We start from the raw sequence: 15,499 nt of genomic DNA, 5'->3' as shown, positions 1-15,499 counted from the left end.
GGCGGGGAAGAGACGGAAATCTTTAATAAATAAATAAATTAAAAAAAAACCCTTCCTCAGCATTTCATTTCTCTTCCCCTTATTTATTCCTACTTGTTGGACACACTTCAGATTTCCTAGAAACATTTATGAGTAAATCTCTACAGTTTTTCACCATAAAACCCACCAAGATGAGGTGTCTAAGTGCACACACTTTGCCTTTCTTCCTGCCACAGTACGCTAGGTTCCCTTATTTGCTAAAGCTACTGCATCTTTTGTGCTGAATTTTATCCTCTATCTGATGGAAGGCTTCACTCCTTCAGATATCCATTTGGCTCTTCTAGTTTGAGTTATATCCAATGCCATTGCACTCTAAGAGACCCATCCTTAAAGGAAAAACAAAGTGCATAGGTCTTCTGACCCTGCATAGCCCCCTCCCTGGGTCTGCTTTGTTTCTCTGTCCATTTTGTAGGAAATCTCTTCAAGAGAGAGGCTGGGATGTCCTGTTTCTTCTTCCTGTCTTTTGAGACCTTTGTGTGCTATTCCAATCTCTTTGTAAAATCCAGTAATTGTTTTCTCATTACCAAATCCTCCATGTTCAAATTCCTTCACACCTTGGTAGCATATGATGAAAATAATTAATCTCTCTCCTTTTTTTTTCCAAACCCAATTTTGATGGTTTTTTTTTTCATCTTCTTTCCACACTCCAGCCCGTCTCAATCTCTCAGTGACTCAGCATTGTTCTGGATGTCATGGGATTCCTTAGCCCCACGTGAGCACTTTTACATAAAAAGCCCTGAATGCAAGGTGTTATGGATTCTTCTTCCCGCTTAGACTCTATGACTCGACTGTCACAGGGGATAACTGCTTGCCACTAGGGCTCCTTCAGACACATCACTGAGGAAGTGGTTCCATAGTTCACTGACAGACACCATGCATTTTCCCTAGGCTCCCCTAAGTGGTCAGCATCCCAAAGTCACCAGCAGCATCTCTTGTTTATCTCTCTAACATCTCCAGCGGGGTGTAGAGCAAAACATTCCTTACCAATCAGACCCCTAGTGCAAGTAAGATTCCTGAGTATTTTCAATTATTCTTCCCTACAGGGTTTTCCGTACTTCAAGAGGAGCTCTGTGCAGCCCGGCACAAGCAGAAAGAGGAGCAAGCGACTTCCAAAGAAAGCGAGTCCAGCGACCACCCACCTATGGTCTCCGAAGAAGACATTTCTGTTGGTTATTCCACATTTCAGGATTGCATCCCCAAAACTGAGGGGGACAGCCCAGCAGCGGTGCTCTCTCCCCAGATGCACCAGGAACCAGTTCAACAAGATTTCTCAGGGAAAATACAAGACCAGCAGGAATGCTAGTGAGTTTTAGAAGTCTGTTAAATGCATTTTTAAAGAAAAGCTGCTGTGAAAGGGAGCAAGGATGGTTCTACACAGGGAAGTTCCAGTCTCACAGTGACTCAGCTGTCACTATAAGCTGTGCTGTAGAAAAAGTGAAACAGTCAAGATACACAATTGTGGTGGTGTTGTGTGGCACCGTCCTACCTGAGCCAGATTCTAGTTTGTGACCTTGAACAATCCTCGGTGCTCCAAGTTTCCGTATCCACATCTAAAGATCATGAAAATTATATACAGGTTACTTATTTAACAGGGTCGGAGGCCAGGGATAAGCCCGTGAGTCACCTTCACAGAATGCTCCTTGCAGACCGCAGTCACTACAGTCTTGTAGGATTTTTGTATCTTATTGGAATGCTTCCACATGGTGCCGTGGCTGCCTGGGAGTTTGAAGGGTGATGGTGTAGGAAAGACAGCCCATGAGTGCTTCAGCAGAGCTGTGCAGCATCCGAATATAAAGCCACCAGCACAGTATAAAGCATGCAAACAGAATGCAGTACCGTTAGTTCGAACCCGGGCAGAGTTAGAGTAAGGATAGGGAGGCATCGCCTGCCTGAAAGAAGCCCTGGAGAGTTGTTTAGCTCAGAACTTTACCAGGTAAAGGAGAGAGCTGCCTGGGGACACTGGCTGTCCAGGAGAGAACGGCTGAGGAGAAGCAACCTTAGTGTGTCAAGAGCTCACAACCCAATACTTCCATTGACAGTGAGTCTTGGTCTCTTGTCACCGGAACATGAGAATAGATACAAAATGCTTTCTTCCTCTCAGGCCCCTTCCTCCTTCACCTGCCTATAGGGTCCAAGGGCAACCTGCAGAAAAGGTATAGGAAAGAAGGCTGGGGGAAGTAAAATGTCGGAACACCAGGACTGCCAGAGAGGCGCTCCAGTCATTTGTTTTCAGGACAGAAGGGTGCTGGATACAAAGTAAGGAGCAGAAAAGGGCAATATGTTCTCATTTGTAAACTGAGGTTTGGAGAGGCTACCAGAAAGTGTCAGTGTCAACAGGTCCTTCCATCAAATAATAGATATACAATTATGCTCCCTTATGTTTGTAATTATACTAACTACATTAACACAGGTTTATTTCATTCCGCTAATTTTCTTGCTTTATTCAAAAGCATCATCTATAAATATTTGTTCTGTGAAACTCAATTGTTTTTCATACTTATTACATATGGGCATCTCCGTGTGCAAGCATCCTTGAAGACAAACCGTCTTAGCTATCACGAAGAGAAATTTCATTTTCCCTTCCAGTGTGCCTAAGTGGCAAATTGACTTTTCTGTTTCAGTGTGACAACATCAGGGTCAGAAGGAGCAGAGACTCAAAAGGCCACAGAGGTTCCTGGCTCTCTCTGTAAGACTCCTGAGGACATCAGGACCCCTCCTGAGGATGCCAGGACCCCTCCTGAGGATGCCAGGACCCCTCCTGAGGATGTCAGGACCCCTCCTGAGGACGCAAAGTCTTGTCTCCAGAGCCCGGTGACTAGTGAGCGTGGTTCTCCTATTGTGCAAGAACCCGAGGAGGCTCCTGAGCCCAAAGAGGAGAGGTCTCCAAGGAAAACAAGCCTGGTGATAGTCGAGTCAGCAGACGACCAGCCCCAGGTCTTGGAAAGGCTCGACGGTGATGCGGCTTTTCAAAAGGTCAGGCTTCCCTTCCTCCATGTGTCCTTCCTCACCTGTGCCAAAGCTATGAACTTTCCGTTTCTATTGATGGTTCTTTAATTTTTTATTTTTTATATAAATATAAAAAGATTTGTCAGATAAGTTAAACTGGGACACGGGAAATGCCTAAGCTTTGACTGTCTGCAAACTTGTCAATCTAGAGGATATAGTACACAATCCCAGTGTTAACTGTTGTACTGCAGGCCCAGATTTCATCATGGCAAATCCTGCTAAAAAAATGAACTGTAGTAGCCACCAATATAGCATGGTGTTGAAAGACTAGTAGGGTTTTGTGTGATGGTGTTGATGGGCAAATCTACTGAAAGTCTGCCAGTGTGATGCTGGGCCCTCAGGATGTGTGCGTTATCTAGAGATCAGAGCTCTCACTGGTACACCTGGGTGGGCTAGCCCCCAAACTTTCCTCAGCGCAAAAAGTATAGCTTTCTTTAAAAATTTTTTTCGTATGTGTGAGGGTTGAGTTTGTGCATTTGTGTGTTTGTGTGTGTGTGTGTGTGTGTATACATTGTACACACCATAGTACAAGTGTAGAAGTTGAAGCTGGTCCTTTCCTGCTCTCTTGTGGAGGGTGGAAACCCAGTTCCTCAGGCCTCCACAGAAGAGCCTGTGCCAAAGGAGCCATCTTAACCAGTGCAGTTTTCAAATTAGGATTCCTCAGGTTTGTTTTAGGAATAACCTAGAAGAATAACATCGTGCCTAAGCGTGTCGACATGTTTTATTGCCCAAATTCTTGCCTGTGGCGTGAGAGCACATTATAGTGCATCTTTTGGCGTTATCAAAAAGAGTTCACTCAGAGGGTGACCTCTGAGATCAGGATTCACGGAAAACCACACCTACAGTAAGGCGAGATCTGGGTGCACGGGCTCAGGCTCCTGGCATTTGTCTTAAAGAATGTGCTCAGTTCAGCCAGGAAAGTTTTATTCCACATTTGTCTTTGCACAAAGCTCTGTCTCAAGCTCTTGGCCTGACTGAATACTAGAAAAAAAGTTTGTATATCTGTCAGGCTAAAAAGTTACCAAAGTTCAATGGAAAAAGTCATGGGCAACGTGAAATACAGGCTTGAAGGTTATCTGAAAAATCCTACCATCTGGACTGTGCAGACATGTATTGGGACGAGCCACTGTGCCTCCTAGGGTTTTCACAGCCTCTTCTTAGCTCAATGAATTTCTAGTTGTCCCTCATCTGCTTCATTTGTGAACCCCTAACTTCTTCCGACACTAACCAGAACATGTAATTTCAGTTACTCTTCCTGCTGACCATATTTCTAGCAGTAGGTCCCTGATTGTATTTAATATTTAATTTAGTTTTTAATTTATATCTTTTTCTTTAGAAAAGAAGATTGCAGAGTTATATCTTGGGTATTTTGAGACATTAAGCCAACTGAATGTATTCTTTCCCTTAAAAAAATATGTCATGCCAAGCTGAGTGTGGTGGTCATTCCTGTCAGCCCAGTGCCCTAAAGGCTGATGCAGTAGGATCATAAGTTTAGAACCTTTGTTGGATACAACATTGCTTGATTTTGTCAAAAAAAAAAATTTGGAAGGGAAGAAGTGAGGAGGAGAAGGGGAGGTATGGGAAGGGAAAGGAGGAAGGAAATCATGTTCCCTTAGGAAAAACTGCCTCTGATTAAGACTCCTAAGGCATATTTTCTGGTCTAAAATTATGTCGCTAGCCTCATGTCTGGCTTTTGATCAGGCTCATAAATGAGAGTATTCTCTCAGCTTCTCTGAAAAATGAGTCTAATATTATTTAAAGCCTACAATTTTTGATGCCAGGAAAATGTCCTATTAACCAATAGCTACAGGAAATTTGACTTACTGGAGAAAGCTCTGTTGCAAATAGGAGCTGTCCCCTGTGTGGGATTAGAGTCCCTTGTCCAGTCAAGGCCGGTCCCTGGGTCACAGTATTTAGTGTGCTACTTAGTCCTGTATTTTCACCTAACTTTTATTAACTGTTTTAAGTACAGGACTCATGTGGGAAAGGATGTCTCCTTGGGACCAGTTTTGACTGGTAGCTTCTCCAGTTTCTCTCAGATTGCAGAATTTCATTATGATTCTGAAAACAATAAGACTGCATACTTGTTGAGGCTTAAGATCACCACACATTTATTTTTTTTCTCCTGATGATTTTCCATCAACATCTCCCCGCATAAAATTTCAGAATATGATATGGCTAAATAAAGCAACCAGCAGTAAAGACACCCAATAGCAAATTAAACAAAGTGTGCAGCCAGGTATAGTGGTGCACATCTGTAAACCCAGCACTCACAAGCTTGGGACAAAAGGATTGCAAGTTCAAGTCAGGGTAATCAACCAAGTGAGAACCTATCTTAAAAATTACTTTTGAATCTGGGTGGTGGTGGTGCACGCCTTTAAGCCTTTAATCCCAGCACTTGGATCTCTGTGAGTTCGAGGCCAACCTGGTCTACAGAGCGAGTTCCAGGACAAGCTCCAAAGCTACAAAGAGAAACCTTGTCTTAAAAATAAATAAATAAATAAATAAATAAATAGGAAAAAAGAAAGAAAAAAAAAAGAAAAGTGAGTTCTAGGATAGTGAGGATTTTTATATAGAGAAACCCTGTCCCAAAAGACCAAATAAAATAAAAATTTTATTAAGTATTTTCTTAATTAAAAAATGAAACCCCAAACAATGATTCTTACATGCTTCCACCAGGAGCTAACAGAGGAATTAGGGGAGCTGGAGGCCAGCTCTGATGAGGAGGCCATGGTAACTACCAGGGTTGTCCGCCGGAGAGTGATTATCCAGGTACCCGCTATTAAGGTGCTGCACGTCGGGACGGTTCTGTCCTTCACTAAGAGAGATCTGGGACAGCAGAGACTGAGCATGCTCTGTAGGTTGTGCATGCGTGGCTGGTCGCTCCCGTCTTCCTGTCTCATTTGTGAGGGAATGCAGAGCCAAGGGTTTTTGCAGCCCTCCTCCACAAGCCAACATGCAGAAGAAGGATTGGCTTCTAGATTCACCTGCCTCTTCTTGCTTATTCATTTTTGCTGTTTGATTAAGTTTTATCTAACTTTGGTGAGATTTTCCTGAGCATGTTTTTTTTTCTTTTGAATCTACCTGCTTTTTTTTGTTTTTAATTAATCAAACTGACAGGATTTTGCATCTCAGCAATACTTCGCAACACGACCTCTGGCTTTCTAACATTCCTCACATCAAAAACACTTTGATGTAGCTCCACAGAACCAGGCTAGACAATTAACATTTTTTTCTCCTATTGTTTAGGGAGATGATATGCCTGACATACCCCCAGAAACTGTCACAGAAGAAGAATATGTTGATGAGAATGGACATACTGTGGTGAAGAAGGTACTGGCCTGTGGCTCGATACGGGGCTGTTTTTATAGGTCCTATGTAAATGCTAGCACTAGTGTGGTACCCTAACTGAAACGTAAGATAGACACATGGAATGTGTTTCAGGTTACCCGGAAAATCATTAGGCGGTACGTGTCCTCTGATGGCGTGGAGAAAGAGGAGATCACAATGCAGGGAACACCACAGGAGCCAGTCACCATTGAGGATGGGGACAGTTATTCCAAAGTCATAAAGCGTGTGGTATTGAAGAGTGACACCCAGCAGTCAGAGGTGAGGGCAGCCAGCTCTGCAGAGCTCGTTCTGTAGCAAAAGACAAAACATAGGCTAAAACGTGTCAGTCCCCATCAAATCTGATTTGATGTGGTCATTGTATTCATTGTCTTTGTTTGGTTCTTTTCATTTCTATGTTGTATTTCATTCAATAGTTCATTACGGTAGAAATCCGAGGTCAGATTTTAAGAGAATTAAATCTATTTTCTGGCCAGGCATGTGTCGTGAAGAAACAGTGTCCAAATGCACAGCAGTTCTTGGTCCTCATTGGCACACCAGCCTTCCGAGGGTCACTTTAGATGTGTGTTCGATGCTCAAGCTTTTGCATCTCAGGGTCATTAAAATCATCATCTGAAAAAAAATATGATCTGTGACTCTGATTTATCACTTCATCGCTTTCTGTTTGAAGGCTTGAGACTACCACATACGCTGAATCTCTTAGACACAGAACTTGAAATTCTTACGGTTCTGTTTTACTTACATCTTCAAAATCATATGATTATAGACGCGAAGCTGTATACTAATCTACATTGATTTCTTATAGATTTTCAAGCTCTCCCTTCAGGGGTTGACTCATTTTCATGTTGTGAAGAAATAAGTCAATTGTGGGAAAGAGACTAAGCTTAGGTTGCCAATCCACATTGCAACTGTCAGCCTTTAAGAAATGTGGTTGGTAAGACTTATTTAAATGGCCCATTAACTGGTTCAGTGCAGTAGTGATATATCCTTAAAGAGACCAATTGATGAGATTTGTTTCTAATTACTGTTTTTATTTTGTAAGAAGGCCAGTATTACCACCATTTTATTTCACAGAAATGTCATTGCTTGTTCCATTTTGGCCATTGGGAATTGTCTGTTGTGTGTCCTTCATTCATTAGATGACCTTGGCTGAACCCAGCATTTTGTCCAGTACCTCACAGTTTCAGGCCGAACCAGTAGAAGGCCGTAGAGTGAGCAAAGTTGTTAAAACAACAGTGGTACATGGAGAAAGGATGGAGAAAAGCCTGGGGGACTCTAGCTTAGCCACTGACCTTCCTTCAGCCGAAGATGACTTTGAAGAGGTACAGAAGCCTTGTCTCATTTTGTGTTTGTTTTCCTCCTATGTGCATTTTATGGTTGCTTTGTGTCTGGAAAGAAAAGCATTTGTCACTGTGCCATTTCATGCCCAGATTCATGGGAAGTGTTAGGATAATCCCAGAGACCAGATTTCCTTCTTGAACAATTTGTGTGGTGAAGTAGTATTTCCTCAGCCCAGAAATTCCTGTCACCAAGGGGCCTCTTTAAAATTCAGGTTGCTAAGATTCATTCCTGCTGGGGCAGAACCCGACTCTCCAGAGTTGGGGCATGATTTTCGATGTCTGTTAAAATTATAAAGGCAGGTGTGGTGGCTTAGGCTGGAAACAGTGGCACTGCAGTGGCGAAGGCAGGATGCCATATCTTCAAAGCTAACTTATGCCACCAGATGAGCTCAGGCCAGCCTGGACTTCTTTGTTAAATAAATAAATAAAATTATAATAGTTGCAGAATTATCTTAAATTCTTAAAGTCAAATGTTATAATCTGTGCCCTCCACTCTACTTACTCACGGTAGACCTGGGGGATCCAGCTGTATTTTAGGGTGGCTGTGTAGCCCTCACAAAGCACTGCTTTTGAGCCCTAGCTACTAGAACAACCATAATAGTATTAACAACTATATTTAAGTAGCACCTTAATGTATTTGCATGTTAAAAGTGAACTTTCTTTAAATACGTTTGGTCCTGCGCATTTGACTTCTTGGATGTCCACAAGGTGAATTGTCTGAGTTTCCTACTTCTGGTTTTGTCTTTGATCATCTCGTTTATCATTCAAGTCTCCACAGTCAGAAGGAAGGTGGCCAAACAAGGAGAAAATTTAGAGTCAGTCAGTGTAGATATAAGTTACAAGCTTTTGACAAGGAGTGTAAAAATATCTGTGACACAAATGGAATTTTTAGGATGCGTTAAATAAAACTCAATACCCATATGAGTTTGGAGGAGTTGTTCCTTGCCCCATCAGATACCTCTCTCTGTGCCACCAGAGTTAGTAAAGCAGTAGACTAATTAGTGAAGCAGTAGGCTAATTAGTAAAGCAGTAGACTGGTTTACTTAAACATCCGTGGTCTGAATCAAGTCTTGTCTTCTCTCTTTCTTACCTCAGGCGTTGGGTTACACAGGTAGCCACATGAAAGTCCATTTCCCCAGTTTAGTAGAGAACAAAATCCTGAAGGAGGATGGATCAGTAATTAAGAGGTTTGGGTTAGCATGGGGTGATGCTTTGTCAACTAACATGATACAGATAGTTTCTAATGCTAGAAAGGAAAGGTAGTGCCTTTCTGGGCTGCCAACTGCCCTGAATGAGAATGCACGGTTCAGGCTTGGGTGTGTCAGTGTGTTCTTCCTAGCATGCCCACTGGTACTTACAAATTAATACTGAGATACAGCGGTGGTGAGCCATTTGTTTATACAACTTGACTTTCTGGGTTTAAGCAAACTGCTAATACAGTTGGAGCTAAGCTGGTGGGAAATACCACTGTGTTGTCAGATTTGGAGACCGGATAAAGAGAAGTCTAATCAATGGCACACTGTTTGATTAACTTGGCAACTAACTCTATCCAGCTCAGTCTTCCTCTATGCTGGCTTTGGATAGTAGCTGCTTTTCACTGTTAGCAAGTCCCATGATGCTTCATGTGTGTGTGGCAAGAAACAGGAGCCCAAGTTTGATGTTCGAGGTCCTGAATGTACAGTGTTGCCAAAAGCTGATTTCGTCAGAGCATGCACAAGGAGTAAGCAGCCTTCCCCACGTGTGTCAGTGAGCTGCCTGCTCCACTGCGGATCTGCTGTCTGAACCAGGCATCGCCTCCATGGTTGCTCTCTCACGTCTTTGGTCCCTTAGCGCCACTGTCAGCATCGGTTCTCCCCCAGCCCTCCCAGGTTCTCAGTGGGAGATGCAATGGGAACCCAAGTTATTGTTGTGCTTCTCATCTCATTGAAAAGGGGAGAGAGACTGTCCTTTATAGTACTCCACCAGGCTATTTTAGGTTTCTGGAACATGATAATTAAAAGAACAAAATTAAAGGTCCTGTCACAGTCCCGCCTTCTGCTCAAATGTGAGAGATAGTAGCAGCTATGAATTGGAAAGAACATAATTGGTCGCCTAGAGCTTTCAAATGCCAAATGAATTGAAGATAAAATGCTTCTTCCGTTCTGAATGTTGAACTCTTTTGCCCAATCATTCGGATGAAACTAGACAGCCTCTGTAAAAACCTTGGCATCCCAGGATCTTTGAACTGGAATAGATTTAGAGGCAGTTGACTCCCTGTCTCCTTGCAGTGGTGGGCACGAAGCTGCAGACAGTGAGGGACAACTGCACTGGAGTACATATGCTATTGAAGTCATTTTATCGTATATATGCCTATGCAGAAACATCTGCTCACATCTGCAGAAAACTTTTTTTCTTTTTTATTTTTTCTTTTTATTTATTTATTTATTTTTATTTTTTTTAAATTTATTTATTTATTAAGGATTTCTGCCTCCTCCCTGTGCAGAAAACTTTTTAAAAACGTCCCAGGCTGTAGGTCTGCTCACTGACACCAGAACTATGGAACCCTCCCCAAATCCCTGACAGAAAGAGACAGATATTTGCCTTTTGTGGAGTGAATGAGCAGAAATGACTGGGAACAGCTAGAAATATACAAATTGATTGAAGCCACAGAGATAGAATTTGACCATTCCATCAAGAGGAACTAATTTAGATATATCATCAAATGAAAGTATAATTTATGTAATATCTTAGAAAGTGAGAGACTCAGAGAAAGAGGTAGGAAGCAAGGGTGTCCAAAGGAAAGTTGGAATTACTTTGGCAGAAGTAAATTTTTAGAAATTAGCGTAAGTTTAGAACGACCATGATTAGAACCTTTAGCTTCAAAACACTGGAGATTCATAAGGAAAATGCCTGGTCTTTCTTCATTTTGTTGGAGTTAAAGATTCATGGCCTCCTTGTTATGGCCCCAACTCAGGAATCTTGGACCCTTAGCTAATGTTTTTAAAAAAAATTAATGTGGGGTGCCATTTAAATCCTCTAAGATTAGTTTTCCTTATTTGTTATAGGTATAGATAGTACATAAAATATATTCAACACGTATTTGCACAATGAAGCTTTGTTCTCATATGTACTCAGTGAGAAGAATAGAGAAAGAACAAATTGCAGTATTATTTTCAAATGAATTCTCTAAGAAAATAAGAGTATGAAATAAAATAGCAAGTGGCAGCGTCTTTTCTCCAGGCACCCCAGGGGTGAGGAGGCAGGGAAGGAAGGAGCCTGCTGCCTGGCATGGTGGCATGCTGAGAACAAGACACATGAAAATCTTGAGGATGCCTTAGGAGTCACTTCCAGCTCCTTGCCTTTTCTTGCTGACTCTCAAGGAACTATCAGAAGCCTTCTTGTTGGTAACCCCTGTTTCAAAGATTGGTAGAATATTTCCATTTTTAAAGAGCTAAACCTCCTAGAGAAGTTCTAGTAAAACAAAATTTGGACAAAGTTAAATGAATTTTAAATGATTTTCTGAGCTTGTCAACGGTACTTTTGGAATAATTTCTTCAGATTAAACAACAAGGATATTTTGGATTCTTGAACAAAATGTGAGTCATGGCCTGGCTTCTCTTTGAGAAAATGTAATGAAGGCATAGTGTCTTTTATTTGAAGTAATTGCAAAAAAATTTTAAAAATTAATATGTCTTGTTCCAAAACATACTTCTTAAAGCTTCGTGAATCATTTCTGATAGGAGAGTCTCACTCACGACACATGTGAGAAGCACACCCGTCTTAATGACCTGCTGTCGCTAAGCTAATAGGAATAGATGCGAGGCTAAGGCAGGAAGTGCACGGGCCTCCAGGGAAGGGGTCTGATTCTCTCATCTGCTCCCTGTAGGACAACAATGAATAAAGCCAGTACACAGAAGAGGGCTGTGGTGAAGGACCAGCAGGGGAAACGCATCAACCTGGAGCACCTGGAGGATGTCCCCGGAGCCCTAGACCAAGACGACCTCCAGAGAGATCTCCAGCAACTCCTTCGGCATTTCTGCAAGGAGAACACAACGCAAGAGGCCAAATGAGGAGCTGCCCAGTTCTCAGCAGAAACCACACACCTACTCGATATGCAACTTCCCATTTCCTCACTGAGTAACCTAAGTGACCTAATTAATTCCTGGGATCCCGTGACATTTCCAGTCTCGGCAAATACACGGCATTTTCTTTTGCTTCCTTCTCCCATCCCCTCTCTAACTATTAAGCTAATTTGTGACCAAAGATAGCATCCTTCATTCTGGATGCTGTATCCACTCTTTTGAGCATCCGTGCTAACCTGGGAACTGGCGCCTCCCTTGTTCTTTGCTTCTGCCCCAGCTCCATGAAAATCCACTAATCAGAAGAACTTCACCTGCAGACTTCTTCAAGCGACAGAGGGGAATCCGCCCGAGGATATCCATGTATAATGTACATAGCTGAAATTCTCAGATGAACAACAGTAAAACTGAAACCACTGCCTGTCATAATTACACTGGGCATCACGGACTAAAAGCCTCTCGGGATTGCCGAACCACGGTTCATTAAGATAGCGCTAACACAGTCGAAGGGTAACGCAGTTCTCCAGGGGGAACACTTCAGACCTAGACATGTCCTTAGCACTTCCAGAGTAGCCATTGCTTCGAAAGACAGGGTCATAATCTTGGAGAATGATCCCAAGGAGCTGTCTCTAGTACTGGTCAGCCATGGCTGATGGCTCTCCAACTGCCACCCTGAGGGAGGGGACGAAGGGGGCACAGACACGCGGATGGAAACAATGAGGTATTCTGGTGCTAGAAGCTGCACGGGTGGTGTTCTGGCACTTTCAGGTGTTTTCGATTTTGGACACGTTGGCAGGGTATTTTCAAAGCTATAACTACTGTAGTTTTCCAGTGTTCATTGCTGCTTTAGCAAACCATGCTGTCTTACCGGTGGTACTTCCTTTTGGCCACTGCACTGTAGATAATTCATTGGAAACAAGATGTACGCACCACAGAAAACGTTAAATGCTGTCACCATGTTGGAGTGGTTTCTTTTTCTTTTTTTTTTTTTCACCCCACCTCCAGATGTATCTCTTTTCTAGAACCTGCATGTGGCATTAAACACACACACACACACACACACACAAGCCCTTCTTATCATATTAATGGTTTTCACCCCGGGCTTTCACTTTCTAGCTATGTCTGCTTTTCAGCTTGCAGACAAGATTGAGAAATCCTTGGAAAATTTGGTTTTGGTTTTGATTAATTCTTTTTTTTTATTTGATTTATTTATTTGAAACCCTTGGAAACTGAAGTGCAGTTGTGTAACTTTGTTTGTTTCAGAGAAGCGACAATGACAGTCTGAGTGATCCCCATGCCCCACGTCTAATCCCTTTAGTGGTTGAAGCTGTGTAGCATTTTAACATATAAATATATATATTCACAAATATATTCATATAAACAGTATACGTTTTGAATCAGTTATTTGTTAAAGAAAAGTATATTCAATGAAGATGAAATTTTAAAAAAAAGAAAGAAAGGAAACAGTGTACTCTCCTGAGATTGAACTTTTTCCAGTCCTATCTGGCCTTTTCCTGTGTGCAGAACTGACTCATTGCTCGGAATGTCAAACACAAACAGGACAAACAACGGCACTTCATCTTTTAAAGTAACATTGCCAAGAAAGGAATTTGCTTGGGAGAGAGGTTTCCCATCAGCCTAATCTCCCGAGCCCCTAACTCTAGCACTTTCCGGGGGGGGATTGAGTAGAAACAGAGTATTCGTTGGCATCCAGAACAAGAGAAGAAGCAGGTGGCAGCCCTTTTTGAGAGATGCCCTGGCCATCTTGTCAGACCATCACCGGAGCTCATGAAAAGCCTTTCTGTTGTGTTATTTGCAGTGCAGATGATGTCTGTGTAGCAACATAATGGTTACTCACCTTTTTTCAATTCTGATGTTTTTTTTGCTGTGTTATCAAAAAAAAAACTTGAATACTGTGAGAAGAAGTGAATTTTCAGTTGATGAATCAGCATCTTGTTCCCATGGTGATAACACTAATTGAATATATCTATGAGGGCATGTATTAGTTAATGGAAAACAATACAACACTAACAATACATAGCTGCAATGTTGTACAATGGCTGATTTAACTAAATAAAATGTACAAGTGTTAAATGTGGCGGCGGTGCTCTGTCCTTCTTAATCACCGGTCTGTGATGTTCGGAGAATCTGAGGTTGTTCAGTGAAGCAGACATGAAGCCAACAGAAACACATCAACTGCCTTTTTTTCCCGTAGTGTTTTTATTTAGTGGTGACTGTCCCATGAGCCCAGACGGTGGCAGGCCCTGGATTAGCGGTGTCAGAGCCCCAAGGAACTTTCATTTCTGCCGCCACCCACCTGGGGAAAACAAGAACATATGTCTGTTTTGAAGATGCCTAGTAAATGAAAAGTCAGAGCCTTCGAGGACTTGGAGCACAGGACACTGGGTGATCTCGTCAGCAGCACAGGTGGCAAGGCCACAAGGATTGGGTTCGGGTTTGTACAGTGACAGTGGCAAGAGAGACTTTGGAAACAGCAGTTAGCCATGTGTTTTCTTTCTCTTTTGCAACCGGGGACAGGAAATTGATTGAATATATTCATACGAAGACAAGGCAGGAATACGTCAAACTGATATCCTGTGGACGAGTGGTTGGGTTTGAAAAAAATATATAAGAAAAAAAATGCTTTATCATTCTCTCTCTCTCTCTCTCTCTCTCTCTCTCTCTCTCTCTCTCTCTGTCCATCTGCTTCTCGTGTGTGTGGACAATGAAAGCAAATGTTGTAAAGCCAAGTGGGTTTGTTTAAATCTTACTACACCATCAGCAGGCCAACTAGATCTGTGCTGTTTCTGTTTCATTAACATAACAATTCTGCCTGACAGTTTTTCCTAAGAAAACAGAGTATTGAAGTTGGCTTTTTTTCCCTCTCTCTTTCAAAGGACACAGTGAATGTGTCCCTGTCACTTGCTTACTGTGGTGTGCTTCCTGCTTACGGCAAGGCTGGCTTTGCCTGTGTCTCTGTGGAGAACATTCAACAGCAAGAGAAACACTGTCTCTCCTCCTGGTTAATTATCTCCTGTGCAAACCCCAATGTGAAAAATGAGCTTCAGTGACTCATATGCCCTTTTGCTGAAATATATTTAGAAGTGGGCGGAGAGAAGCTCCGATCTGAGGGAAGATGATGCATGGCTTGTAAATGACCTGCATTTGTCACACAGAGGTGTGAATTGCACGCCAGTGCTCAGATGCCGGCATCCATTGAAAATGAGGTTGCTCATGGGAGTCATTCAGTTTATGTCAGCGTGGACAGTCTGCTTGTGGGCAAATGCCAGGCCTGAGAATCGGTCAGATGAAGAGAAACTAAGCAAATACTTAATGCAAACCAAAATCACTGCCAGGTTTTTTTTTTTTTTTGGGTAACAGAATAAAGATAATCTGCCTTCCCTCATTAGTATAAAAGCCAATCAAAACTTTTTGTGAGCGTCCTTGGCTATCTCTGATTTCTTCCTTTTGGGTGAGCTGCTGTTTCAGTGTCTCATCTAATCAAGACAGAATCCAGCTGCAGTCTTCCAGTGAACCATATGACTGAATACGTAGTACAACATTATCTCAGCGTAAAAACACCACTTAAGAAAATCTTTTAAATACCTAAGAAAGAAAAAGCAGACCTGCTTCCCAGTTTCTTTATACAAATTAAATCCCTGTTTATACTCCAATTTTCTGGGAATAGTAAAAACTCCCTGTCACTTT

At 42.2% G+C, this 15,499-nt stretch overlaps 1 protein-coding gene across 50 annotated transcripts in view; it reads left to right on the top strand.

The window, feature by feature from the left end:
- The window catches only part of Ank2 (ankyrin 2), a 530,016-nt gene extending 516,127 nt beyond the window's left edge, over nt 1-13,889 (top strand). For 31 of the 50 annotated variants that reach the window (XM_026783964.1, XM_013349981.2, XM_013349975.2 and 28 more), the window contains 7 exons: nt 1,083-1,341; nt 2,661-3,012; nt 5,725-5,817; nt 6,295-6,378; nt 6,490-6,654; nt 7,533-7,715; nt 11,599-13,889. In XM_026783964.1, the coding sequence (XP_026639765.1) occupies nt 1,083-1,341; nt 2,661-3,012; nt 5,725-5,817; nt 6,295-6,378; nt 6,490-6,654; nt 7,533-7,715; nt 11,599-11,613 (1,151 nt within the window). In that variant the 3' untranslated portion in view covers nt 11,614-13,889. The remainder of the gene's footprint in view (nt 1-1,082; nt 1,342-2,660; nt 3,013-5,724; nt 5,818-6,294; nt 6,379-6,489; nt 6,655-7,532; nt 7,716-11,598) is intronic. The other 19 variants (XM_013349994.2, XM_013349993.2, XM_026783999.1 and 16 more) reach the window with 5 other exon arrangements.
- The last annotated feature ends 1,610 nt before the right edge of the window (nt 13,890-15,499 follow it).

This window comes from Microtus ochrogaster, chromosome 21 (assembly GCF_000317375.1).
Source record: "Microtus ochrogaster isolate Prairie Vole_2 chromosome 21, MicOch1.0, whole genome shotgun sequence".
Lineage (NCBI taxonomy): Eukaryota > Metazoa > Chordata > Mammalia > Rodentia > Cricetidae > Microtus > Microtus ochrogaster.
Note: the sequence above shows the minus strand (reverse complement) of the source record. Positions and strands in the feature narration are given on the sequence as shown.